The sequence below is a fragment of the Triturus cristatus genome, chromosome 7, assembly GCF_964204655.1.
Source record: "Triturus cristatus chromosome 7, aTriCri1.1, whole genome shotgun sequence".
NCBI classification, from domain to species: domain Eukaryota; kingdom Metazoa; phylum Chordata; class Amphibia; order Caudata; family Salamandridae; genus Triturus; species Triturus cristatus.
Window position 1 is genome coordinate 1,247,587,401 of NC_140590.1, and position 27,441 is coordinate 1,247,614,841.

At 47.9% G+C, this 27,441-nt stretch overlaps 1 protein-coding gene across 3 annotated transcripts in view; it reads left to right on the top strand.

Moving 5' to 3' along the window:
* The window catches only part of BCKDK (branched chain keto acid dehydrogenase kinase), a 172,098-nt gene that overhangs the window by 127,448 nt on the left and 17,209 nt on the right, over positions 1-27,441 (top strand). For all 3 annotated transcript variants that reach the window (XM_085618714.1, XM_085618715.1, XM_085618716.1), the window contains exons 11-13: positions 9,821-9,949; positions 10,429-10,518; positions 10,878-11,039. In XM_085618714.1, coding sequence (XP_085474840.1) covers positions 9,821-9,949; positions 10,429-10,518; positions 10,878-11,039 — 381 coding nt within the window. The remainder of the gene's footprint in view (positions 1-9,820; positions 9,950-10,428; positions 10,519-10,877; positions 11,040-27,441) is intronic.

Below are 27,441 nucleotides of genomic sequence, written 5' to 3' on the forward strand. Positions count from 1 at the left end.
GCCGCAGAGTGTGGATGATATAGTCTGACTTAGGGCCGGATCAGGTTTGGAATAGGTTGGGTCCCTTGCTGCAGCGCACTGGCTCACGTGCGAGCTGGGAGGCTTTTGGGAGGGGGGTTCTTCTTCTCTAGGCGGGTGCTGTGGGCTGGCTGATCGGGGTACCACCCTGGGCCAACTTCGCTCGCCCTTGCCTCTGGAGTAGTCGGAGGGATGCGCAATCAGTTACAGGATGTTTGGATGGGTACTAGTTTGGAGGTAACTGTCCTTGGGAGGGGGGTTGGGGAGTTGTGGGATGTTTTTTGGGGTTTCCGGCATGACTGCAGTGAGCTGACCTTGAGACACTGGATGTATAACAGACCATGGGTACACTGAATGACCTGAAGTGCATAACGTGGAATGTACGGGGCTTACATACCATGAGCAGACGGCATAAGATTCATGCCTACCTGATCAGACGGGGGGTGCAGGTGGCGTTCCTCCAGGAGACTCATATTGCGGGTGGCGAGGGATTGGCGCTCCGCCGCAGATGGAGGGGACAAGTGTACCATACCTCCTTCTCGGCATTTGCACGGGGGGTGCTGGTGTGGATCAGGGCTGGTGTCCCCTTCCAGATGGCGCGACAGGTCGTGGACCCAGAGGGGCGGTATGTACTCGTGCAGGGCAGGCTGGATGGGCGGGACCTTACCCTGGGTAGTGTTTACGCCCCAAACACTGGGCAACAGGCCTTCTTTGATTCACTGTCCTGTAAGCTTTCCTCATTCTTGACTGGTCCACTCATGATTGGGGGTGATTTTAACTCGGTGACAGATATAGCGCTTGACAGGTCCCACCCGTCGCTTTTGATAGCGCCGTCTGTTGGGGCGGCCAGGGCCCGCGGTGCATGGCAGACCAATTGGGGGTTGGTAGATACTTGGAGGGAGCATCACCCGGATGAGAGGGATTACTCCTTTTTCTCCATGATTCATGACTTGCATGTGCAGTTGGATGCAGTGCTTTGTTCCCCTGATATACACGTGGCAGTCCAGAACAGCGAATATTTGTCCAGAACCCTGTCAGATCATAATCCCCTGTTGTTGCGGCTGTGCTGGACCCCACGGTGCCCGCCCGTTTCTGCGTGGCGGCTCAACCAGGAGCTGTTGGACGATCTGGTTTACCGCGATGCGATCGGTGAGGGGGTGTTTAAGTACTTCCGAGAGAATGAGGGCACCGCCTCCACACTGGCAGTGGAATGGGACGCCTTCAAGGTGGTAGCGAGGGGGCTCTGTATTGCGCAGAAGATAGGGGTGCGGAGGGACCTCCTTAAGGACATTGACGCTGCTGATCAGCGCCTCCGCGTCCTAGAGCGCGACCGCCCGGAACATCCGGAGAGGCAGGGGGACTTATTGGAGGCCTGCGAAGCGGTGGCGGTGGGGGTGGAGAGACTACGATCTTACGACCATAAGCGCTACCTGACTAGAGCTCATGCGGAGCGGGATAAGTCTGGTGCGTTGTTGGCGTGGCTTGCGAATCCCTTGAAGCAATCGAGCCCTACATTGGCGCTGATGGACCCAGCAGGGGAATTGTGTCATACCCAGCAAGGTATAAACTCCATATTCGCTGGCTACTACGAGGCGCTGTATACCAGCAGAGTAGAATTAGATGACGACCGGCTGGAGCATTTTCTGGTTGATGGCGATTTACCAGCTCTCAACAAAGGGGAGGCGGACGTCTTGGGCCGGGAGGTCACGCTTGGAGAGGTCCGAGGGGCGATCAAGCATATGGCACGGAAGAAATCCCCCGGGATGGATGGGCTCCCTATTGAATTTTACGCGGCTAATGCTGACGTCTTGGCGCCTAAGCTGGTATCCCTCTACAATCAGTCACGGGCTGCGGGCAGGCTCCCTGCTACGATGCGGGAAGCGCTGGTTGTGCCTTTGCTGAAGCCGGGGAAGTCCCCCTCTGAGGTGGCCGCATACCGCCCGCTGTCAATTCTCACAGCCGATTACAAGATCTTGAGTCGGATATTGGCCTCCAGACTCCTGCCCTACATGGCTCGGCTGGTGCACAGAGATCAAGCAGGGTTCATCCCCAAGCGCGATACGGCCGGTAATGTCCGGCGTCTCCTTCGGGTACTAGAGGCTGTGTCGAATAGCTCCCACACTGCTACCATTTTCTCGGTCGACATGGTAAAAGCCTTCGACAGCTTGGAATGGCCGTATTTGTTCCGGGTCCTACGTGCCTTTGGTCTGGGGGATCGCTTTGTGTCTTGGACGGAGCTGTTTTACAGGGGATCCACGGCCCATACTAGAACGGGGGGACTGGTGTCCCCCCCGTGCGCAGTGGGCAGGGGAACGCGCCAAGGATGTCCCTTGTCGCTACTGCTGTTTGCTCTAGCCATAGAGCCGTTGGCGGCTCAAGCCCGAAAGGGCAGTTGGTTTGAGGGCCTTCAGGTGGCCGATGATACCCACTATATCGCGTTATACGCGGATGACCTCCTCCTGTTTTTAAGCAATACCCGGGGTGATCTGGAGGGAGCCAAGAGATTGCTGGGTTGTCTGGAGGACTTGGCAGGCCTGAAGGTAAATTGGGCTAAGTCGTACCTCTTCCCCGCCTCCCGGACGACGGGAGGCCCCAGCTCTACGGAGGGGGTCAGCTGGGAATATAGTTGCATCACATATTTGGGGACCCGCATTTACCATGACCGCGCGGACCTAGTGGAGGGTAACATCGGCAGGGCGATGCGTGGTCTCCGGGGTACTATGGACTTCTGGCAGACGCTGCCACTCTCCCTGATGGGACGAGTGGCTCTACTTAAGATGGTGGCACTCCCTCGGCTGCTATATTACTTCAGGACGCTGCCAGTCTGGGTCCCGGCGTTGACATTTAAACGGCTCCAGCAGATGATCACGGGGTTCTTATGGAATTCTGGCCGGCGTCGAGTAGCTTTGCACAAGCTGCTGAGACCACGGGGGGAGGGCGGTCTGGCGGCACCCGACCTGGAGACTTATTATTTGGCTGCTCAACTGCAGTGGCTGACCCAGGCTGTGGCCCGAGAGTTCCGGGGAATCGGTGAGGGTGCGGGGGGGCGGATACCGGCCCCTATCCTGGCAAAGATAATCCTGCAGCAGCCGCTCCGCGTGGGGGATTTGCCTGCTGAACTGCAGACTTTTCGGCAGTGTTGGTCTCGGAGTCAGCAGAGAGCGCGGGTCGCTCGTCCCTATGCGCCCGAGATACCGCTCTTGATGTGCCAGCAGCTTCCGCATGGGGGCAACTGGGCGGCGTTGTCGGGATGGTGCGACGCGGGGTTGACAACGATAGGGGACTTATACGAGGATGGTGTGCTTCTGCCCTACGACTCTGTACGTGAGCGTTATGAGCTGCCGTGCGGGGATTACTTGCTTCACTCGGCTCTGGTGTCGGCCATTCAGCGTCGGTGGCGGAGCGGGTTATCGGAGCCACAGACCTCCATATCTTGCCAGTATGTGGTATTGGCGACGGGCACACTCAGGGTGGTCACGTGTTTATATCGGCGGATGACGACGGAACGACTGACCCCTCTTGACGGGTTAAAGCAGCGCTGGGAGGAGGATATTGACAGGGAAATTCCTGATAGTGTGTGGGCCGAATTGCTAGAGCGCCCTTGGAAATGTTCTAGGAATGCTCGCTTTCAGCAGATTCAATTCTTTATTTTGCACCGGGCTTATCTTACCCCAGCCAAGATTCAGAGTTATTTCCATACTCTCACGGCGCTCTGCCCTCGCTGTCGGGCGGAGGGTGCCGACCTCTGCCACATGCTGTGGGGTTGCCCCCAGGTTAGGGACTACTGGAGGGGGGTGTGGACATTGCTATGCACTATCACGGACAGGGAGATTGACTTTGGTATCAGCCCGAGCTTATTACATTGGTTCCCCCACACCTCCAGGAATAAACTGACTAGTAAATTTATTGACCTGGGGCTGGTACTAGCCAAGCGGGAAATAACGGCTAACTGCAAGTTGCAACGGGGACCACGATTGCAGAAGTGGAGGGCGGAATTTACTAGGTGGGCAGACTGTGAGGCGGTCCATCGAACGCAGTCGGCTGCCCGGGCGCATAGTGACAGGGCGATGGAGTCGGCCCGAGCTTCGGGTGCGCTGGTGGAACTACTGAAAGTTGCTGACCCTGTTGAGGATGAGGCCTCTGAGGCAGAGGTCGGGCAGGTCCCGGCCTCTCCTGCATCTGCATAGGGTAGAGCGTTGAGATTGGGACATAGCACAACTGGGTGGTCGGTGGTCCTGGATTGGGACGGTCAGAGATGTAGAGTCCACGACTTGAATGTATTACCATGTATCCTGTCAAGCAGTCATGCCGGAGGGGGGGGTGGGTGTAGGGGGGGTGGTCGGGGGGAGGGTCGTACCAGGGGGTGGTTGTTTGAAGTTTGAATTTTGTTTGGCTGCTCCAATTTCATGGGGGTACCTTCTGAGTGGAGACCCCGCGCCCTGCGAGTATATGATATGCCTACGGGGGTACGCCGGGTGGCGGGCCTCTAAGGGTTCTCCTGCAGGGTAGCTGGGGGGGGCAACGATTTACCCCATGTACTGTGGACTCACAACTGGGAAATTTATGCGATGGGAATTGTATATTGACATGCCCAGGTGGGGGATAGTCGTTGATTGTACTGCTTTCCGAGTGTTTAAATGCCAATAAAAATATTTAACAAAAAAAACAAGTCGGTCTTGTGGCTCCAGACTGCGCATGGAGGGTCTGGTATCCCGTGCTTCTGGCAGTGAGCATCGATCCTCCGATCAGGCTGCCCCTTAAGGAGGATCTTTTGTCACAGCAGCAAGGGAGGGTCCTCTACTCAAACCTATCCACTCTCTGCCTCCTTGCGTGGAGATTGAGCGGCAACAGCTGACCGCTTTTGACCTTCCTCCCGAAGTCTGCAAAGTTATTCTGGCAGCCAGGCATCCCTCCACGAAATTGGTATCGGAACTGCTGATGGAACAGATTTTGTAGATATTGTACAGAACAGTCTATTGATCCCTTATGTGCCTCTGTCAGATATTCTCCTATTTATCCTTTACTTGGCCCTCTGAAGGGCTATTTTTGGCACCCTGAGCTCTTCTTCGGCTGCCAGATCAGTTTCTGCAGTTCCACCTCCAGGGGAGGTATTGCTTGGGTATCTGTTCAAAAGTAAGGAATCTGCAGTTAGATGTCTCTTTCAGATGGACAAGTTACTTACCTTTGGTAACGCCTTATCTGGTAGAGACATGATGTAGCCGCAGATTCCTTACCTACCCATTCATCCTCCCCCACCCCACTGCTGAATTGTTGTTAGTGTCAGGGCTGTTCTTCTTCAGGGCCCTAGCTATCTTTAACACACCATGGTCAGTCACTTCATGGCTCCATGCTTCTGGAGTGCAAAGTCGTGAAAAGTACTTACATCAGTGCGCCGGTTCAATTGACCAGGCGAACATCACAATGACGACAAACAGGACGTTGATGATGTCACGCGGAGTCGACCGACACCAACTACCAATGCGCAGGGGTACTGCTGAGAAAAATCTTTCGGATCCAGCCTGACGCCTGGAAGTTCAAAGGTAAGGAATCTGCAGGTAGATCATGTCTCTATCAGATAAGGCGTCACCAAAGGTAAGTAACTTGTCCATCACTGCACTCTACAACATTACACTCTATGCCACCTCAGTCTACGCTTCTCTACTCTGCATCACTCTATGCCAATGCACTCTACCCCATTCCACAGCACTCTATGACACAACGCTCTATGCCACTGTGCTCTACCTCAGTGGACTCTACTCCACTTTATGCCAGTGCACTCTATGCCATACACACTACGCCACTTGAATCTCTTCTGCACCGCTGCACTCTATGCCACTGCATTCTACCCTGCACCACTCCACTCTTCCTTGCACCATTCTACTGTACACCACTTCACTCTGCGCCACTTCACTCTACTCTGAAACAATCTACTCTGCGCCAATCCACTCTACTGAAATCTACGCTGCACTACTCCACTCTATGCCACTCTACTCACACCACTGCACTCTAGGCCAGTACACTGTAAACCACTTTACTAAAAAATAATGCCCTGTAGGCCACTACCCCCTAGGCCAATCTACTATGCACCTCTGTACTCTACGACACTATACTCTATCCTGCAACATTTTAGGCCACTGCACTCTACACCATTGTACTCTACACCACTGCACTCTGCGTCACCTGTATTCTACTCTGCAGCACTGCACTCTACGCCACTTTACTTTATGCCAATCCACTCTGTGCCAATCCACTCTTCATCACTACACCCTATCATACTGCACTCTAATCTACGCCTCTGCACTCTATGCTGCTTCACTCTACTCTGAAACAATCTACTCTACTCCACTGCACTCTACACCACTGCATTCTACCATACTCAGAATCAATACACTCTATGCCACTACTCTGTACACCATTATACACTACTCAGCCACATGCTCTATGCTATTGCTCTCTATGCCATGGTTCTCTATGCCATGGTTCTCTATGCCATGGTTCTCTATGCCATGGTTCTCTATGCCATGGTTCTCTATGCCATGGTTCTCTATGCCATGGTTCTCTATGCCATGGAATGCCACGGCACTCTATGCCACGGCACTCTATGCCACGGCACTCTATGCCACGGCACTCTATGCCACGGCACTCTATGCCACGGCACTCTATGCCACGGCACTCAAAGCCACTGAACTCTACGCCACTCTATTGTACTCTGTACCACTGTACTCTACACCACTGCATTTTGTGCCACTGTATTCCACTCTGCCACTGCACTCTACTCCAATGCACTGTACAAAACTTTACTCAAAACCAATGCACTCTACACCACTGCGCTGTACACCGCTATATGCTACTTTGCAAGACTACGCTGTTGTACTCAGACACCATGGCACAATGCCATGGCGCTCTATACCACTGCACTCTGTTACTGAACTCTGACACACTGTTCTACTCTGCACCACTGTCCTCCATGCCACTTCATTCTGTGTCACTGAACTCTAAGTCACTCTACGTCTATGCACTCTATTCTGCAAAACTGCACTCTGCCACACTGAACTCTGTCACTGCACCATTCTTCGCCACTACACTCTACGTAACTCTAATCTACTGTGCACCACTGCTACTTTACTGTACACCTCTGTACCATTCTATGCCTTTGCACTCTACTTTAATATATACCACTGCACCACCCCACTCCAGTCCATGTCACTTCACTAGACTCTGCATCACTCTGCTCTACCAATGCATACTACGCCACTACTCTATGCCACTCCGCTTTACCCTGCACCACTCTACTCTATGCCACTTCACTATGCCCTAAAACACTACTCCACTGCACTCTATGCCACTTTACGCTGCACCACTCTACACCACTGTTCTCTACGCCACTCTACACCACTGTACTCTTTCACTCTACGCTGCACTACTCTACACCGCTCTACTCTGAACCATTGTACTCTACCCAATGTACTCTACAGCACTTTACTCAAAACCTATGCACTCTACGTCACTGCATTCAACATCAGCTACCCTACATCATTGCACTCTGTGCCACTATACTCTGCTGCACACTACATCATTGCAGACTACGCTACTTTGCACCATTACGCTCTACGTCACTGCACTCTAGGTCACTCTATTCTACTCTGCACCTCTGTACTGTATGTCACTAGTTAGATGGGGTATAAATGGGGAAAATACTGATCCTTTTAAGGTTGCAAAAGGAGCCAAGCAAGGATGCGTCTTTGCCCCATGCTATTCCTGCTGTTTATAAATAGCTGCATTGATTATCTGTTGGGCTGTGAAAATTACTCCAAGGTTCTAGGGGGAACTAAAATACCCACTTTATTATTCACAGACAATACTTTTAGTATCAAAAACTCCCAAAGGCCTAATGTTCCTTTTGTATAAGTTCAGCGTATTCTGCTTTGATCACGCCTGGTAATTAATGCGAACAAGACAACAGTTAAACCTTTCCACCCTCGCATAGGTTTCAGAGGGTCACTATTGCAGGAAAGGAAGTAGTTGGAAAAAGTGCTAGATTTTGATTATCTTGGCATTCACCTCTCTAGTGCAAATACTTGGGATTTACAGGTCACCAAAAGTTCCATTTTTGTAAAGCACAGAGTGGCAGCCATCTTAAAATTATTTCATGCCACTTAACTCTAGGTCACTCTACTCCATTCTACAACACTCCACCCTGTTGCTCTACTCCATTAAACTCTACTCCATGCCCCTCTACTCCACTCTATTACACTCCAATATACAACGTTCAACTCCACTCTAAGTCACTGTGTGACACTACTCCACTCGTTGACGCTCCGAGCAACTCCCTCTACACCACTCCATGCCACTTTACATCACTATCCTACGACACACTCCACTACTCCACTCCAGTACTCCATTCTACGCCACACCACTCCACGACACTCTATGCAATTTCACTCAACTACACTGCTCATTTCTCTGCCACTACACAACAAGCTACTCCACTCCACACCACTCTACTCTACGCCACTCCCCAACCAATACTGTATTCTGACAGTCTACTCCACTCTGACTCTCTACTCCCTCCACAACACTATGCCACTCCTCTCTGTGCAACTGCATGACACTCCACTCTATAGGCCACTTTATAACAACACCCCACTGTACTAAACGACACTCTACTACACTACGCTCCACAACACTCTTCTTTACGCCACTAACTTTTAGCCTTGCTCTACCGCTGCCAAGCTGGTGTACAACACGACTAAAACCTACAGGCAAAGCCAATAGCTCTTGCATAGATGAGACCTATTGGCTTTAATAAAAGCAAAATGTGACCATAAAAGAACGAACATACAGTAGCTAAAATATACTCTTATAATTCTGTACTTCTGGCCTAATGGTTACTTCACATTATTGACTCCCTCCATCTCGAATTAAACTCCAGGCATCTGCTCAGTAGTCGGACCAGCTAGGTTATTGGAACATATGACACAGACGCAGGAAGGGTATTATACACTGTGCTTGGAATTTTGTTGCAGAAGAAATGCAAACCTGCTCGTCTAGCCCCTTAGAATTGTAAAGATGTGTACAGGCTCCATTTGCATGGCATCTTAAGGGGAACTAGCGCTTGAAAATGTGATCCGTGAATATCTGTCCCAATCTCATGGATCACTCCATTGACTAAGCCACCCTCTCTATCAAATTCCGCTTACCACCCACTCAAATGCTCATTTGGAAGTGAATGGCTTGATATCTTTGTATTTTATTTCTGTTTGAGATGCTCAGAAGACATACTTAACTACATATTAAGGAAAACGTCTGTGGCCATGTTTTTGTCTCAATACCTTCATGGCCTAAAACGATCTTTGAAAGTTGCCATTGCGGTAGCATCCGCACCACAGATGTCTGTGTCTCGCGTTGCTGCTTTCAGCCTTAAGTGCTTCACCCATCACCTTGCCTCCCTTTACTGATTGTCGGTTGTTCCATCTATCCTGCCCAAAATCCCTCTTCACAGAGCTTTATCTTGGTTTTAAGAGTCAGACCAACCTGTTGGTCATATTGTGTGTTACGTAAACCGGTTGGTGCTTTAGCAAGTTCAGTATGGGCTGGCCTACTCAACGTTGTGTGGGATTTGGTGTTGGATAGTTTGGTGTCTCATCACCACTAAAAACTTGCATCATGTTTTGTTAGTTTTAGTTTTGTAGTAAAGAATCCATTTGATATTGAATAGGAATGTGGAATGTTCACAGTTGTAGCTATTTGTGAGTAAACTAGTGATTACCTGTTAACCTATTTTCTGATCTTCTTTTGGAAGGCGCCTGTGTGAACACAAGTATGGCAACGCCCCACGGGTCCGCATAAATGGTCATGTAGCTGCCCGCTTTCCTTTTATTCCAATGCCACTGGATTACATTCTTCCTGAGCTCCTGAAGAACGCCATGAGGTGAGTGGCTGTGTAGTTTAAAACTTCAGACTGTGGGATGATTAATTCTTCAGACATCTTTGGTGTATGTATCTGCATTGACTCAGTTGCTCTTTCGGATATACTCTCTAACTGGCTCAGTGTAAATACTCAAGCTTTGCCTGATGGCAATGGTCACTGTAAAGAAATCTATTGGGTTGGTACTTTATTAGATGCATCCTCATAGTGGTTATCTACAGGGTCATGAGATTAATTGATTCATGCCCTGCCAGCCCTCTGTGAAAAGCCATTTCCTACCTTGGTTTTCTGAACAACACTAGGAAATTGTGTTTTAAGCTCACAATGAGCTGCCTCCGAGGCTGCCTCAAGAATGAAGGGCCAATTAAGGGGTCATTTCTGCTGTTTGCCCTAAGGAATTTGAAGCAATTATTAGATAATTTGACAACTGTATCCTATTTTCTGTACCATTGTAAGCACCTGCTTCAATTTTGATCTTTTAGGGCTACAATGGAGAGCCACCTGGACACCCCATACAATGTTCCTGACATAGCCATTACGATTGCCAACAACGATATTGACCTGATCATAAGGTAATGAGGACCAGTTCTATAGACTTCACTGCTCCTATGCATTTCCAACATTGCAAGTGGAGCGTCGGTTTCCCCATCTTTATTGCAATGTCTACCTGGATAATATACTTGAGTATAAAAACGTTTCTAAAGTTTGACCCCTGATGATACAGAAGATTCCTGCCTTATATGGAGAAGCTTCTTCCTTCTATCCCCAAACACTCCTGACTCTGACTGGTGCTCCCAACTCCCAGTTAAAGTGCTGGTCTTAAGATTAAAAAGTTTGTCTATCCTCCTACACCTGAATTTCTTAAATTCTTGTCCCCATGTCATCCCCAGCACTTCTCTATCCATTGTTATACTGTGTTTTCTGCCAACAGAATATCAGATCGAGGTGGTGGGATTCCCCATGCTCACCTTGAGCGAGTGATGGATTATCACTTTACTACAGCCGAGTCGAGCACCCAGGATCCCCGCATGAACACCATGTTTGGGAATATGGTAGACATGGTCAACAGTGGCCAGTCTGGACCCATGCACGGGTAAGGGTGGCGTAATGCCTTTAAAACATATTTAATAATACAGTTAGGTCTTCTTTTTACAACCTGGATAGAGGCCTTCTAATAGAAGATGTGATGTTATATATGTGATATAAAGCTGGAGTAGGTTTGCAAGAACTTGGTTCAAAAATGTATTTACCCATTTTTCCAAATTATAAACATCTGAATAAGTATGGGCTTTGTATAGCACAAACCTAGCTGCAAAGCAAGGGTGAGAACAGTGAGCTTAATTTCACAGCAAAGCTTTTCATGCAAAGGTAGAGCTCTGCAGCTTGAATACCCCCTTGTCATAACAGCTTGTCTTGTTCCACAAGCCTACAGGTTGAAGATGGAGCTGCCAGCGGAGTGTTGTGATCATTTGTACCGTTGCTGCTTTTTAAACACATTTTCACATTCATGGCACAATGTACAGGGTTTTCTCCTGCAAGTTTAATTCTCCAAAGGTAATAAAGATCCTTATTGCATTATGAAGTCTACATCCTTCATCCTTTTTTTTTGTTCATTCTGAATGTTGATAGATTAAAAAACCCACCAGAAGTGTGGATTTATCTGGTTTAAAGTAGTTTATGTGGGGTCCGTTTACAATATTTTTTTGAACATTGTGGGAACAACCGTTCCTTAACTCCTTCTGCAAGGCTTCATATGTTTGTTTTCTTGTATAAAATTAATGTTTGATGGCCTGTGCTACGAGTGATATAGGAGTTTCCCTTTTACAAACGTAAGTTTTAATTATACGTTCCGTGTATATAATAATGTTGATGCTAGATTTTGATGTGTGGTGCGACGTCTTTAGTTTTGATTTCCTGTTGGCTGCGCTGTTTATATAGTTGGGATTAAGTTGTACTTTCCATTGGAACGAGCTTTTTTTTTTTATTTGAACATAACTTTTGACCAAGTGGATGGATTTGCATCACAATTGGCAACCACTTGGTGTAGGCAGCTAAGGCCCAGTATGCCAAATTCTTTCCAGGTCCATAGAGGGGAAACAATTTAAGGGTACAGGTAGAAATGGATGTTTTCCTACATTTGCTCCCATGAGACATTTTGCTTGCTCCTACTACCCAAACCACTTGACAAGTTTGTTTTGTGTAATCAGTGCAGTAGCTTTTGAGTCATAGTTGTGTAAAAAAGCTGCAAAGCATGCTTTAAAGGATAACACATTTTTGTGTATCTCCCGTTTTCTGATTCACAAATGCAGATATTCCCCCCCCCCCCCCAGATGATCAGAGTGAATGAGGGAACAGTTTCTCCCATCATTCTTTTTGGATGCACAGCTCAGAGTTGGTACAGCAAGCATAGTACAACATTTCTCTTGTGGTGGCCATTTCAGAATGCTGGAATTGGTCTCCATGTCCTGGAAATAATATTAAAAGGTCATAACAAGGGAGTAGTGTGAGCACACCCTGACCCCAAGACCTTAGTACGGTCCTGTCTTGTAATAAATAAAAACGAAAAAAAACTTAAATGAGTCATGGGATCCGTGTCACCTTCTGTGAATTAGCAGACCCATGTCACATAAAATAGCAGCTGCGGTACCGAGATGAGCGTGGCAGACCCTGGCACCATTTTAGGTGTCTACGATTTGATCTTTCATTTGGTCTAAAATCCACCCTACCTTGTATTTTTACTAAATGTACGGCTCCAGTAGCAGCACAGCTTAAAAGAGATGTGTTGTCAGTTTAACTGTGTCTGGATGATGGATGAATCAGCCTAGTCCAGACTTTGTCTACCACTCTTCCAGTGTGTAATGGGCTTGGTCTAGGGCACTCTGGGTTAACAGATGTTTCATGTCACTGGAGATGCCATATTGGTGTCTTAGCATCAATGAGGGAGTAGGTCAACGGGTCAGACCACCAACTGCAGCAAAAAGGGCTAAAGTTGCATATCCTAAAACTGCCCCAAAGTACTCCCTCGGAGAATATGTGAAAGTTGAGTTTGAGAGCTGGAAGAGGCCAGTGTGCTGCACCATATCCACTGATGTGGGTGTGTCTGGAGCAGTGGTAGGATACACCATGAGTACAAAAATATCTGTAGCAGTAACTTAGCCCAAAGATTTGGGGCGATATACCTACCAGTACACATACTAATCATTTCACAAGTGCAGTTGCCTCCTGCGCCATTGACCCGGAGTGGCATAGTTGACCTATTAGGAGCATGGGCAGGCATCAAATATCAAAGCTGGCCAAGGGTCAAGCAGTACCAGTCCATCAGGCTAACATGTATGTCAGGGCCTTCCCAGGCCAGACTCCAGTCATACCAAAATCAACAAGCTTAGTCGGTCTCAGTTCCTTAGTGGTAAAATAAAGCATAAGACAGAAGGAATTTATTGGTATTTTTTCCCTATTAGGGATGAAGTTTCAGGGATTACATTTGGTAATTGGCAATAAGGAGGAAGAACAGGGGGATAAGACAAGAGTCAGGAAAGAGAGGAATCTAGACAATTGGCTGAACGCTTTCAGGATCATGGCATGTGCCATTATGGAGAAGTTCTCAGATTGTGCAGCAGACGTATTGCCAGGATACAAGAAGCACAGAGGCAATTCTTAGGGGAAGTGTGGTTGCAACACAATAAGCGTTTAATACTGAAAATTCAGACATGTGCAAATATGGAATGAGACCATAGGATGTAGCCAGTTACACTCACAAAATAATGGGAGCCAGGGGTGAGGGGAACAACCCTGACCAGTCCTTTCCTCAGTCAGGATTTAAAGCGAGGCATGAAAAACCCAAACTTCTTAGTAAAATACAGCCTTATTCATGGTGGAAGGCGCCACCATACTGTGAAGGGCACCCCAGCCATATGCTGGAAGTTTGAACAGAGTTAATGCTCCTGTGGACAGGCATGCAGATTTTGACATATATGTGCCACATGTGAGGGGCACATCCTGTAGTGGAATGCGGCAGGAGAGAAAAAGGAAGCATACAAGAAATGATAACTGCACTCCAGAGAGCACAGAAGAAGGGACCGATAGACCAGTATTTCACATAGCTAGCGCACCCATACTCAAGAGAAAACTCTGGTAATTTCATAATGATTATCACAACAGAACATATTCTGTGCTGCTGAAGGGATTAGACATTTCTGTAGAATTCCATTTGAAGGCAAAATATTTATGAAGAACTTAGATACGTAGGAGAGCACCCAGAATTGTTTGACAAGATTCAAATGGAAAGCTCATTGGGGATCATTGAAAACCCATTTGGACACCCAACGTTTCAAAATCTGGTCATACACCCATTGGGAGTTGTACCCCCTCAAAAAACACTCCAGTAGCGATTGATTCATCATCTCTCCTTCCTAGAGGGGCAGTCAACACACAACAGAATCAACCAGGAGTTATGTGTTCACTTGTACCTCTATAGATGATAGTATAGAACTGGTCAGAGCTAAAGGGAGAGGAGCCCTAATGGCAAAGGTGGACTTTGAGGCAACATTTAGACTGCTGCCTGTTGGCCCGGAGAGCTTCCATTTACTTGGCTTTCAATTGAAAGGCCAGTGCTTCTTTGGCAAATGCATGCCAGTGGGCTATGCCATATCATGTGCTTACCTCAGCACATTTCTGGAGTAGATTCTCCACAGGCAGTACCCTAAGAGATTAAGTTGCATTACCGGGACATCTTTTGGTTCCTCTGGGAACTAGCACTCAAACAATGTACCAGCCTCCTTGACACATTAAAAAATCTGGTAGTTTCCCTAGGGGCCACATTGGCCCAGGACAAAACAGTGGTACCTACAACTCAATTGGTGTTTCGGGGCATAGAGCTAGTCTAAATCAAAGGCACATCTAGAATTCACCATGGTAAGATACTAGCTCTAAGGGATGACCTAGGGAGAATGTTGGACAAAGAAAACTCGACACTCACGAAAATAGAGGCTCTAATGTGCAAGGTGAGTAGTGGCTTCCAAGGTGATACTAGATGGTAGGATGTTCACAAGGAGGCTGTCCCAGCTTTCAATGGAGACACTCAAAATAAATCACAATGTGAGGCTGAGAATAGGTGTAAATCCCGATCTGAGGACTTGCCACTCCTTCCTTGCTAGGTTTACCGCACATTGATATGAATAGAGAACTTAGTGGCATCAAGGCAAATCAAGCTTTGGTGGATGCAACAGGTAGCCAGGGCTTTGAAGCGATACAAGAGGGAAACTTGGTGTGCAAAGAAATGGCCAGCACCATGGGTGGCGAGAGGGCTGAACAAAACAGTATTATTGTTACAGCTGTTCCCCGGGGTAGTGGCATTGTGCATATTGCCATCCTGCTTTAGCAAAATTAAGTTAACACGCTGGTCCGATAATAATGCAGTGGTCCAGGTAATTGCGGCTTGGCTCCATTGTATTGGAGCAAATGTGCTATATGGTTAGTTTGTAGTTGGAGTGCAACCTAGAGGTCTGGACCAAACATTTATCAGGAAGTGATAACTCATAGGCTGTTGTGCATTATTGATTCGAGATAGACAAGTTCTGAAGCGCAATCCCTTGAACGGAGGCAAGATGACAACCTCCCCCGCCCCCCCAAGCCCCCACCCCACCTTGTGCTATAGAGTTTAGCAGATCAGACTTGTCCCATTCAATAGAACATAAACTGGCTCCGAAAACAGGCAAACAATATCACAGATAGGAGGTTAGCTTCAAGTGGTTTACTTGTCTAGTTAAATATAAAGACGCGCTGAGTGGCTTAACAGCAGTGGAGCATTTCATTAGATAGGCTCACGCACAGGTCAAAGCGAAATACTGGGCAAAGGGGAACTCCATGGCAGTTGCCCATTTTGCTACGCTAAAGGGATAAGATCTAACCGGATCACATTGTGAAAACAGCCATGAAAAGCTGAGGCACCTCGTGGGGTAAGGGTGAATGACTCCCAATAGATTTTTGTACAGGCTGCCGCTTATTGGCAGTAGTGGACCAAGAAACATTCGGCTTTGAAGCAGCACTGTTTAAATCGTGTTTGCTATGGCATTCTACAGCGCACTTAGGGTGAGCAAACTAGTAGCACTAGCAAAAAGGGTCACAGAGGACGCATGCCTAAGGGTGTGTGACATGTCATTGAGTAAAGAAGCAATGAACCTGACAGAAGCCAAATGGCAAAACAATGTAACTAAGACTACCGTGCTTGGATGACCTCAAGCTCTGACCTCTCTGATTAGTGAGGAACTAGTTGAGCGTGCTCCTGCAAGGCAGACAGCCGCTGTTTGTGCACGAAGACAGGACCTATCTCAGTAGATTTCTGTTCACTACAGTAATGCGCAGAGCTCTTGTGGGAGCAAGGATGCCAGCCCATCAGTTTGGCACAGACCTGTTTTGCATTGGGGCTGCAATGTGTGCAGCATAAAAGAGAATGCAGGAGGGTGGAATCGTAGCATTGGGCAGATGGCACTACATAGGACCTAATTTGGTTTAAGAGTAACTTCGCCCCCTTCTGATCATCCGCTCCCCTCACTCCCAGATGGTGTTAAAAAAATACATTGGCAGTGTTTGCTTTCTGTTTGTCTTGTCAGCAAATATGGGTGCTACACCTGTGGGAGTTGGGTTTATTGGCTACTTCTATGTCGCCAGGTCCCAAATGTGGGCAACCAGGAACCATCATAAGTACACTATGCTTTCAGAACAACAGAATAGATTGTTTTGGCACCCCGGGATGATGTGGGTGCAGTTCATCTGATAGAGACTTCTAGCTCCATAGTCCTTAGCTTAGAATATACATCCTGGCATCGGCTGGAACCGAAAGATTTTGAGCAGTACCTCTGCACACCGGCAGGTGGCACTGGGCATCGTAGGCGTCATCCGTTCACCCCACCACTAAGAGCCTGGTTGTGCAAACCTTAACATCCAAAGTTAACCCTGGTGCATCAGATAGGGAATCCAAGAGGCTGGGCACCTTTGGCAAGTGGAGTTTCTCTTCCACCAGCCATGCACTGCAGTCAGTGACCACTGCGTGCCTCTTTGGCTGGTATACCCACACACTATGGGACTCTGTTGCACAAGTGCTGCCCATGGGGTCTGAAGAAAGTTGAGCCATCCTGACGCAGGCTATTGTCAATGGAAGGGATGCAGTAGAGTTCACGATACGCTGGGGACTTGATACAACAGCCTAGTTCGGTAGTACAATTGCTTCGTCGGTGGCACTTCCTCATCACTCCTGGCTGAGGTCAACTGGTTCTCGGGGGATCCCTTATGGACATGCCTTTATGCGGCCCTCGCCTGTCCGGCGTCAAGGCTGACTCAACACTCAAGCGCTTCAAGGACAGTAGAGCCGCTGCCCGGTTGTTGGAACCCAAGCCAACCACTATAGCCCCAAGGCAGCCACATTCTGCCTTTCGCTTTTTCCGTGGCTATGGTAGGGGCTACTAGCCACGCCCATTTCTACCCAGCTACCACGGCCAATAGACTCCCCAGTCCTTTCATGGCCGAAGATGCAGCTCCCACAAGCCTTGTGGGACCCAAGGCCAAAGAATTACCCAGTCTGCCACCCCCTGCAGCTGTAGCATCCAAACCCCTTTATTATGTCCTCACAACATCACAGGCAACTGTTCGGCAGTAGAAACAAGCACCACCTGTTCTGATGGCAGTCCATATCTTCGGACAAATGGGTGCTCCAAATTGTTCAGCGGGGTTACGCCCTGTCATTCACAGAAACCCCACTTTGCATGCCACCATCCTTAAATTGGCTGTCAGAGGATCACCATTTCATGCTGCACCAGGAAATGCAAGCTCTTTTGGCAAAAGGAGCCATCGAGAAGGTGCCAACATTGCGTTGCTATTCCTGCTACTTTCTGGTGGCAAAGAAGGACAGAGGCCTCCGCCGAATACTAGACTTGTGTCCTTTCAACTAATTCCTGTGAAAGAAGAAATTCAAAATGCTCATGTTGTTCGTTGAGGTCCTGTCTACCTTGGATCCTGGAGAATCGATGGTAGCATTGTACCTGAAGGATACCCATTTCCATATATACGTCCTGCCGGCCCACAAGCATTGCCTTCGTTGTGCAGTGGACCACGAACACTTTTAATTTGCTGTGGTTCCCTTTGGTCTCACCAGCACCTCATTGGTGTTCACAAAAGTGATGACGGTGGTTGCAGCCTATCTATGGAGGTCAGGGGTTCCAGTCTTTTCCTACCTCGACGACTGGCTGTTGAAAGTGAGCTCACCCCAGACATTCGTCACCCACCTCCAGACGATGACTCTGCAATGTGCCGAAGTCACACCTGACTCCCTTCTCAACCGCCCCCTTTCATTGGAGCCATTCTGGACACAGCACAGAACTGCACCCATCCTTTGGAGTGGCGAGTTCAGGATATCCAGCTATGATTCCAATGTTTTAACCTTTATCTTGGTTTTTGGTGAGACTGACGCTGAGTCTTCTGTCCTCCTGCATCATGCTCGGAAGACTTGTATGCAGGCTCTGCAGTGGGAACTGAAGCCTCATTGTGGTACAGCATCAGGAGAATCTCTCCGACCTGGCCCAGATATCAAAAGGAACTGCAAAAGACCTACAGTGGTGGCTCATAAACCACAATTGGGTCAGCGGCAGACCCCTCTCCCTTCCCTACCCAGATGTCACAGTGATGACAGATGTGTCACTCCTGGGTTGGGGTGGCCATCTGGGAGCAGTAGAGATCAGAGGTCTCCAGCGGAGTCTAAGATTTACATCAGCCCACTGGAGTTGAGAGAGATTTGCATAATGTTAAAGGCGTTTTTCCCCTCCATCAAGAGAATGCTAGTTCAGAAATTCACGGAAAACGCCACTGCCATGTGATGCTGAATCAAGCAGGGCAGGGTGGGGTCCTGGACCCTGTGCTAGGAGGCTCTCTACCTCTGGACATGGCTGGAACGTCAAGTCATTTTCCTGACGATGAAGAACTTTGCAAGGTCTCCGAGCGTCATGGTGAATGAACGTATCAGTCGATACTACACGGATCATGAATGGCGTCTACATCCGGAGGTGGTGCAAGGTCTCTTCCATGTACTGAGGACGAACCTTGATTGGATCCATTTGCCTCTGCTGAGAAAATGCACTGTCAGCACTTTTGAGCATTGGAGTTTCGAAGGCAGCACTCTCTGAGACCCGTTTCGTGTTGAGTGGGGCTCAGGGCTCCTGTACACCTTCCCGCTGATACCAATACTGCATCAAGTTCTGAAGAAGATCCGGACAGACCAAGTCCAAGTCATCCTTTTGGTTCCGGATTGGGCACAGAGAGTATGGTATCCCGAACTCCTGAGCATGAGTATCTGTCCTCCGATCAGGCTGCCCCCCCCGGGTGGATCTCCTGTCGCAGCAACAGGGCTGGTGTGTGGAAATGTGTATTATATGGTGTGGTTGTTCCATCTCGCTGTGTAATACACTTAACAACCCCTTTAGGACCTGTAGGTTTTATTTGTTAAACCCTTAGTTCACCCCTGAATAGCTGTGGCTCTGAGCAGTCAGGCTTACTCGAAGGAACAAGTGTAAAACATTCAAACTGCACCAAAACGATTACAAATAAATAAACAACATACCAAAAAAATGTAACGCCAATTTGTAAAAATGGTTTAGATTTTTATATAATTTTTGAGACCAAAATGAAAAAGATCCACCAGGGGGTCCGTAGTTACAGAATTGGCAAGGCATAGTAAATCAACACTTTTTACTTGACAGCGAAAAAGCATTGGCAAACAAATTCGGCAAACTTTATCAGGAAAAACTTTGGTAAGCATCAGTGCGGTTACTTAGAGTGACTTTAGGTGACCAACTTCAGCCGGCAGCCATTTTGGGGGGGATCAGCAAGGTACACAGAAACAATTATGTCACCACGAAATACAGTCTTCATTTCAGTTCCTGATGCAAGGAATACAGGATGCTGAAGATGCTCAAGGGTACTAAAGATGCTGTGTGGTTAATGGGGGTCTTCCCAAAACTAATCCTTGGTCCACAGGCTTGGTGAGGTGATCTGGCTACAGGGGTTGATGTCCCTTGAAGTCCTCTCAAGCTTGGCAGAAGTCCAGTTGCCACTGGGCTACCAGTCACCTAGTACAGCGGTTTCAGCAGTTTTTCTTCTTTTGGCTGTAAATTGCCTTTTGGGCAACCCAGCTGCCCTGTCACTACTCTCCTAGGTCCAGCAGACTAAGGGGCAGCTTTTGAGTGTCTGGTGTTGGTCCCTTGGACTGCATGGAGGCGAGGAGCGTCAATTCAGGAATGTGGTCTACCAACTTGCTCCATCAGGTGTCTTCAGCTGTTTTGGCCCTGTGCTGGGACAGTAGGTCAGCCAAACAATCCTTGGAGTCCCTTGGTTCGGCTGGGCTCAGGAGTCAATCTCTTGATAGAACATGGCAGGCACAGTCCCTTCTCCTTTGCTAGCCGTCCGGTTCAGCAGGTGCAATACATGTCGGTGCAGCCTCTCTTCGCCGGGTCCTTGGCGCAGCAAAGCAGTCCTCTTCTCCATTCCAGCAAGATTTGAGTTCCTTGGTGCCAGGAATGCCCTTTTTTTGCCCTGGGGAGGTTGCACTTGCTAGCCAATGGCCTACCAAGTTACCTCCAGCCTGATGAGAACTTCTTGTGAAGTGTGGCATATAGCTATCGCATAAGTCTCAATTCTGCCCACTCTCAAGATGGCAGGACCCCTCTCTCGGCGTTTAGAGCTCAGTAGCCCAACTCAGAGGGGGTTCTAGCAAAGGGGCTACATGCCCCTGAAAACAGGTTTCCACTCTCTCTGTCCCCAGTGCCAGCCTGTTTTCCTAAATATTATAGCAGCCCCTCTCCCAGGTGTTTCCCATTTGCCTTTCAAAGGTGGTTTCTCCTTTGAAGCTCGCCTTTTGGGCTAACACCCGTGTGGCTTCCTGCCAGGGAGGGGTAACAGCGCTTCCTCATGTTTGCTTCTATTGTATCCTTCCAGGGAGTCATTTGCATGTCTCCTGAGGAGGGCAGAAAGCGGTCTCAGGAACAGACCCCATGTGCAGCAGTGAGGCGGCACAGAAGACTTTGGGCAACAAAGTAATAACTTTGTAAAAGTTACACTCTGCAACAAGTTGCATTAAGTTTGACTTGAGCGTCAAGTCGAGCTTAATGTGAAGAGTTGTTTGATATTCAGTGCCAACCTTAGCAGTCCCAGTCAGAAGTTATCAAGACTGAGGTGTCCGCTTGTAACTCTGCACTCGCCAATGTGGCTACTAGCCTTCTGCACAGTAAAAATGACAATTGTGGGTTAGAAACACATGAAAACACATATTCCACTTTCTAATAAACCACACACTGCCTTAGGGTTTGCTAGGCCTACCATAGTGGTGATTTACATATATTAACAAAGGAGGATTGGGTTTTACCATTACTTTAAATGGGAGAGTCGAGTAAGCAGTATTAAAACTGCCCTTCCAGTCTGCAGTGGCAGACTGGGAGCATGTTTAACCCTTTTCACCCCGAGCTGCACAACCAGTGCTGAAATCCCTTGTTGCAATCCCTAGGATGACTCTCTGACTTACAGGCCCTGGGTACAATACACTAGGGACTTACAAGTAAGCTACTTATGCCAATTAGGTATTAGCCAGTCAAATATACACATTATAAGGTCAGGGTACTGGCACTGATTTCTGGTTAGCAGGCCGCAGTGCATGCAGTCCCGATCAGATACACAAGTTACTTACCTTTGGTAACAGCTTATCTGGTAGAGACTCTAGCTGCAGATTCCTTATTGAGCCTCTCAATTTTTGCAAACCAGTACTTCCTACATAAAAGGTCCCTGTAGGCCGTTAGTTTCCTCACACTGGTAGTAAAGTCACCCTTTTGAAATGGCTCCTTGCTTGGCGCGGAAAGAGTCATGTAAAGAAACAGAAGTCGGCATCACTTACCAGCACGTAGGTATACTGCTCAAGATTTTCTGGATCCAGTCTGATGCCTGGGGAATATTCTAAGGTGAGGAAACTGCGGCTAGATAGTCTCTACCAGGTAAGGCATTACTGAAGGTAAGTAACTTGCTCTTTACATATGCTTTTCCTCCAATATCACTGATTTCGTATGTAGTGAAGAAAATAAGAAAGCCATCCATGAAGCTCATTCTAATCACTCCCTCGTGTGAGATAACCATGGTGCGCCATGCTCCTGGACATGTTGATTCAGCCACATGAGAAACTGACAGTGTGTAGGCTTTTTAAGACCGCAGCAAGGGTAGCTGTAATACTCAAAACTTGTGATGCTAAATCTTCCCATTTGTGGCTACCTTAACTTCTTGAGGAGTGTTTGCGCATTCTGAAGCAAGCTCAAAGACCCACTACAGGAGTGTGATAGGCAGTCAAATGGCAAAGATTTTTGTAGTACTGTCTCAGTAAGAACAAACAGTCTCTTAAGGCTTTTTTTTTTACAAGACATTATTTATTTGCTTCATTTGCAGAAATCAGGCCTAGCAAACATTTCTTAGCCTCCAATCACCATTCACGATCCTTGTTGTCATGGTGTTTTTTGATGGTCTAAAGAGTCATCCCACCAAGACCTCTACAGTTCCAGTCCTTCGACCCTAATGTTAGTCTCTTATTGGCCACCCTTTGAGCGGTTATATTCTTGTCAACTGCATTTTCTTTTGTGGAAATTAGCATTCCTCATTGCAGTACCTTTTTTACATTGTCAGTGAACTACAGGCTCTGACTGTGGGGGATCTTTTATTCGGGTCCATAAAGATTAGGTCGTTTGAAGGACACCTCAAACAGTTGAATTACCAAGCTTATTTTTACAGTTTCAGGAAAGAAAATCACACAAAGTAGATGCCAAAAGAGTCTATATGAATTACATTGATTGTACAAAATGTATTTGGAAGACAAGCAAATGTTTGTTGATACTGCCAGACCCCACTTAGGAAAGCCTATGTGCATAGCATGTGTGGCTGCAGATACACATTCTCTGCATAACCTACAATCTTGTGTTGGACTCGGACAATACTAATTGTTTTTGTTCGAATAAGTTTCTTTGAGTCCCAAGGAATCATGTGACTCCTCCCTTAGTAGGGGAATACCCATTGGCACCGACTCCATTGTTAGATTGTTTTTCTCCACCATCCGGTTTGGATGCTTTCCGACCAGACTGCTGTACTCGATGCATTCAACGTTTGTGTTTCGAGTCCTTGTGGTAGCAACTTTGACCTCTGGTGCAGAGAGAAGCACTTTATTGGCACCCACTTTCATTCAGTTTTTTTCGTCGTCGTTGTCTAATGGAGTCTCAAGATAAGACAGGGACACTTCGACTGGGTCCCCCAACCGTCTTGTAGCACTCATGCCCGGTCAGGGCACCTGATACTTGCATTCCTTTTACTCCAGAGAATAGTAAATTGCATTCCTTTGACTCTGGCAAATTTGATTGAATTTATGTCCTTTAAAATAATGCCCTTGGTGTGGCATGAAATATCCCTGGACTGATCTACACAAGGTGTGTAATCTGTGCCATTTTCCAGATGACAAGGAAACCTAGTGTGCCTTCTGCTTAGGGTTTTGCTGTAAAAAGACATTTTGGCGGCGCACCTGGCACACATCATGATGTAGCACTAATCCATAGACACTATGGCTGACTTTTTTGGTGCAGTCGATCCCCTTGGAACATGGAAGAGAAACAAGAGCACGTTGAATCACCAGGCTTGCCTTCGCGCCAGCCCAGCCAGAAGTAATCCAGTCAGATGGCTCAGAGCCAGAATAACTCTAGCAGGAAGATGTTCCCTCCATATGTACCACCAGCCCTCAAACCAGATCTACACCAAGGGTTGTGACTATGGTTGAAACCATACATTGTAAAACTCCCAAACAGCTACACACTGAGGGGAGCACCATTGCTCTTTGGGCTGGGGATTTGGCCCACCTGATATGTCTTACAGGGCTGACATAGAGGTAAGGCATCAGACCCGAAGAGGGACTCGGCCAAAGGGCTAGATAATCATGGATCTCCTGGCTCCAATAAAATGAAGCTACCATAGAAACAGAAAGATATGTTGGTGCGGATCCCCATTTGGACCCAAAAAAGTGTCTGCTCTTGAGCCACTGTTGATGCCGTTAACACTGGCCGCCCCAAGACCGCCCTCCACCACTGGCACCAGTGACTCTTAAAGACCAATCCTAAAGAGACTGCAGGAGTGGACTGATGAGATAGTGGTGAATCTTCATTCATCCACACACACAGAAAATGTCCTCCAGGAACCCAAATATCTTGGAGCAGATATCCAAAGAGAGGATGGTCTGTTTTGAAAAGAACCACTCCACCAGATGCTCTATCACAATACAAGCCTTTCAAGGAAGCAACAACTATACCTCCTCCTCGCCAGCTATTTCACCACCACTTCCACAGCAAGTGACTCCTATATCACCCCTTCAATCTCCCCTCCAGGGTCTCCACAATCTTATTCAGATACCTTCAGTCCAGTACATGCACTCCTCTTGAGATTTATGAGACACCCTTTTACCCACAACCCACAGGCTATCTGTGAGAGGATTATGATATACACCCCCCAGGGGGTGCTAACCTAGAGCTTATTCCATTTCGGGCTTCTCCCCTTGATTACATTGTCACATACCATATTGTCGTAGAAAGAACTGCACTATATCTTAAAGTGGATATGCTTCATGTAGTTCTTTCAGGTTTAGAAGGGAATGCTCAACCCCACCCCAAACATCCTTAAGGAACCAGTCAGTACCTGGGTAGCTACTCCCAGACTGTAGGAAAGTGGCTCTGTATATACTGTTCCCTAATAGGTACAGTGTGTACAGAGTTCATAGCCCCCAGAGGTTTGGCAGAGGCTAAAGTTAGATATAACCTTACTCTCTAAAGTGGTAGCTTGGTCGAGCAGTAAGGCAGTATCAGAGGACAGTGTAAAGCATTAGTTGTACACACTCAGTCAGCAAATGGTCTCACACACTCAAGAACTGAACTCTAGGCCAATGGTTTGTATATAAAAATATATGGTTGTTTTATTTTAGAATCAACAATAGGTATCAAAATATACTTTCTCAGAATGAGAAGCATTAGTTAAATACTTTGCAATACGCAATTGACTTTTGAATGCAATAGTTGCAGTTTGTTGCAATAGGCAACACAATTTCAAACACAATACATTGAGCTCAATGGGAAGTTTAAGTTATATGCAATTGATTACTTTCAGGATTACTTTTCTAACTCCAGGACTGGATCCTAGATTCAGTCCTGGGACAGTTCTTGGAAACAAATGAGTAAATACGTTTTAGTTACTTTTGTGATTGTTAAGCAATATTTTTCTATAATTTAAAAGTTGACAAACTTTTTCTAATCAAATTACCAATGTTATCCTTTGGAAGGAAATTCACTTAGCATGTAAGTGGGATTATGGTTACTTTTTCTAGGTCAGTGTTGGATCCTGGATCCAGCACTAGTGTACCACCTGTAAGCAGTTGAGAAACTGCGTTTAAGTTATATAGACGATTTTTAACGAATATTCAAGTTACGGGTAAAGTATGTTCTCGTTACTTTTGTAATCCAGTGCTGGGCTCCTAGGCTCAGTACTGGGACATCTATCTAAAACAGGTAAGTAATTACGTTTTCACAGTTGGTACGATTTTTAAAGAATATTTGTAGTTTGCAAAAATTTACACCTAGAAGAAATTTCACAGAAAAACAGTCAATGGTTTCCTATGGAAGAAAATTGAGTTAGTGTTAAGTACGGTTGTAAGTACTTTTCAGGGTCAGTGCTGGGCACCAAGATCCAGCACCGGGATCTCTCCTAATAGCAGGTGAGTATTTCCGTTTTCGTTACTCAGTTGATTTTAGGTGAATATTTTAAAGTTTAGAAACTCCACACTTAGAAGAAATTTAAAGTGAAACCAGTCAATTTTACCCTATGGAAGAAAAGTGAGTTATCGGCTTTTGGGTAAGTACTCGAATGGCAGAGTTGAGGTTCTGGGCACAGACTCGGGGGTCTCCCAGGGTCAGGTAAGTACAGTTGTTACACCCTCAGCGGCACAGGGGCAGCCGGGTTCAGAGTGAGTTAGGCCCAATGTTATCCTATGGGAGGCAGGGGGCCCTTGGTTGGTGGCTGCTGACTAGCAGGCCACGCGGCTGTGGGGGCTGGGCTCCTGGTCACTTGCTCAGGGCAAATGGGGAAGTAGGTAGGAGGAGAAGTTGCACTGCCAGGGCCACTCGGGCGGCAGGGTGTAGGGTGCTTTTGAGCCTTCGGGTGCTCAATGGAAAGGCTGCAAGCTCAGGGACGAAGATTCTTCAGGTGTGACCACCACTTCGAGAGGTTAGTTGGAGGATAGCTAGGTACCCAGGAGTTGGGCACAGGGGGCCGCAGGGTGCAGGGGTGCCTTTTGGTGTCGGGAAATCTTACCCTCTGCTGATCGCGTTTGGGGGGGGGTTCCTGGTTCTGAGGCTGCAGGCGTCGTCAGGAGCATCGTGGTGCGTCCTTGGGTGCTGGATTCGGGGTCACAGTCGCCGGGGGGACGTCCTCTGTGTCTTTGTTCACTCCAGCACAGACCAGGCTTGGTGGGTGCAGAGTGTGCAGGGTTCGCGGTTCCTGGCTGATGCCAGGGGTCAGTTACTTGCTTTGAGCAGTGCCACTGCTCGTGGGAGTCCCAGATGCTCAGAGTCACAAGGTAACCAGGTCCTCCGGGGTTTGTGAAGTTGTTGGCCACAGGAGGTGCCGGGATTTATCAGGAGCAGGTTTGAGGGTCGACAGGCCGGTAGGGCTGGGGCCAAAGCAGTTGGTGTCTTCCTCTTGTTAGCAGCTGCACAGCAGGTCTTCTTTCTTCTTGATCTTCTTTGCTGTTTCGGAATCTGGAATCTAAGGAAGGAAGGTTCAGGGTGCCCCTAAATACTAAATTTAGGGGCGTTACAGGTAGGTAAAGGGCAGGGACCACTGGGTCCCTGCCCTGGGGTGGGTACACCCCCTAGTCTGCCACTCTCCTGTGGGAGGGGGGCAGTGGCCTAGTCCTGATTGGGCGGGGCTCCCCATCTTCAAGATGGCGAGAACCCGCAGATGTGCTTCACCATGCCTCTCCCACCTGAGGGGTGGGGTTGGTAGAGGCTGGCACACCCACTGTCCTTCCTTGGGGTTTCCGGCCAGTCTTCCCGCCAGAGTGGAGGTTTAGAACCGGTAGGGGCCAGTTGCTGAGTACAGCAAATGGCCTGGAGAAGCTCACAAAGGCGGCATGCCTTTGAAGCTTCCCCTGCCCACCCTGGGGGAGGAGACCTAGCACCTCGCCCAGGATGTGCATTGTTGCAGGCCCAGGAGAGCGGATGGCTCTCTACCCAGGGGTCCAGCAACATGTCTGCTTTGTGGCAGCCTAGGAAGCCGCTCAGACCAGATGTGGATTGTAGGTTAGGTTCAGGGAGCATCTCTAAGATGCCCTCTGTCATGCATTGTACATTAAATCCTGCACTGGCATCAGTGCGGGTTTAATGCGCTGAGAAGTTTGA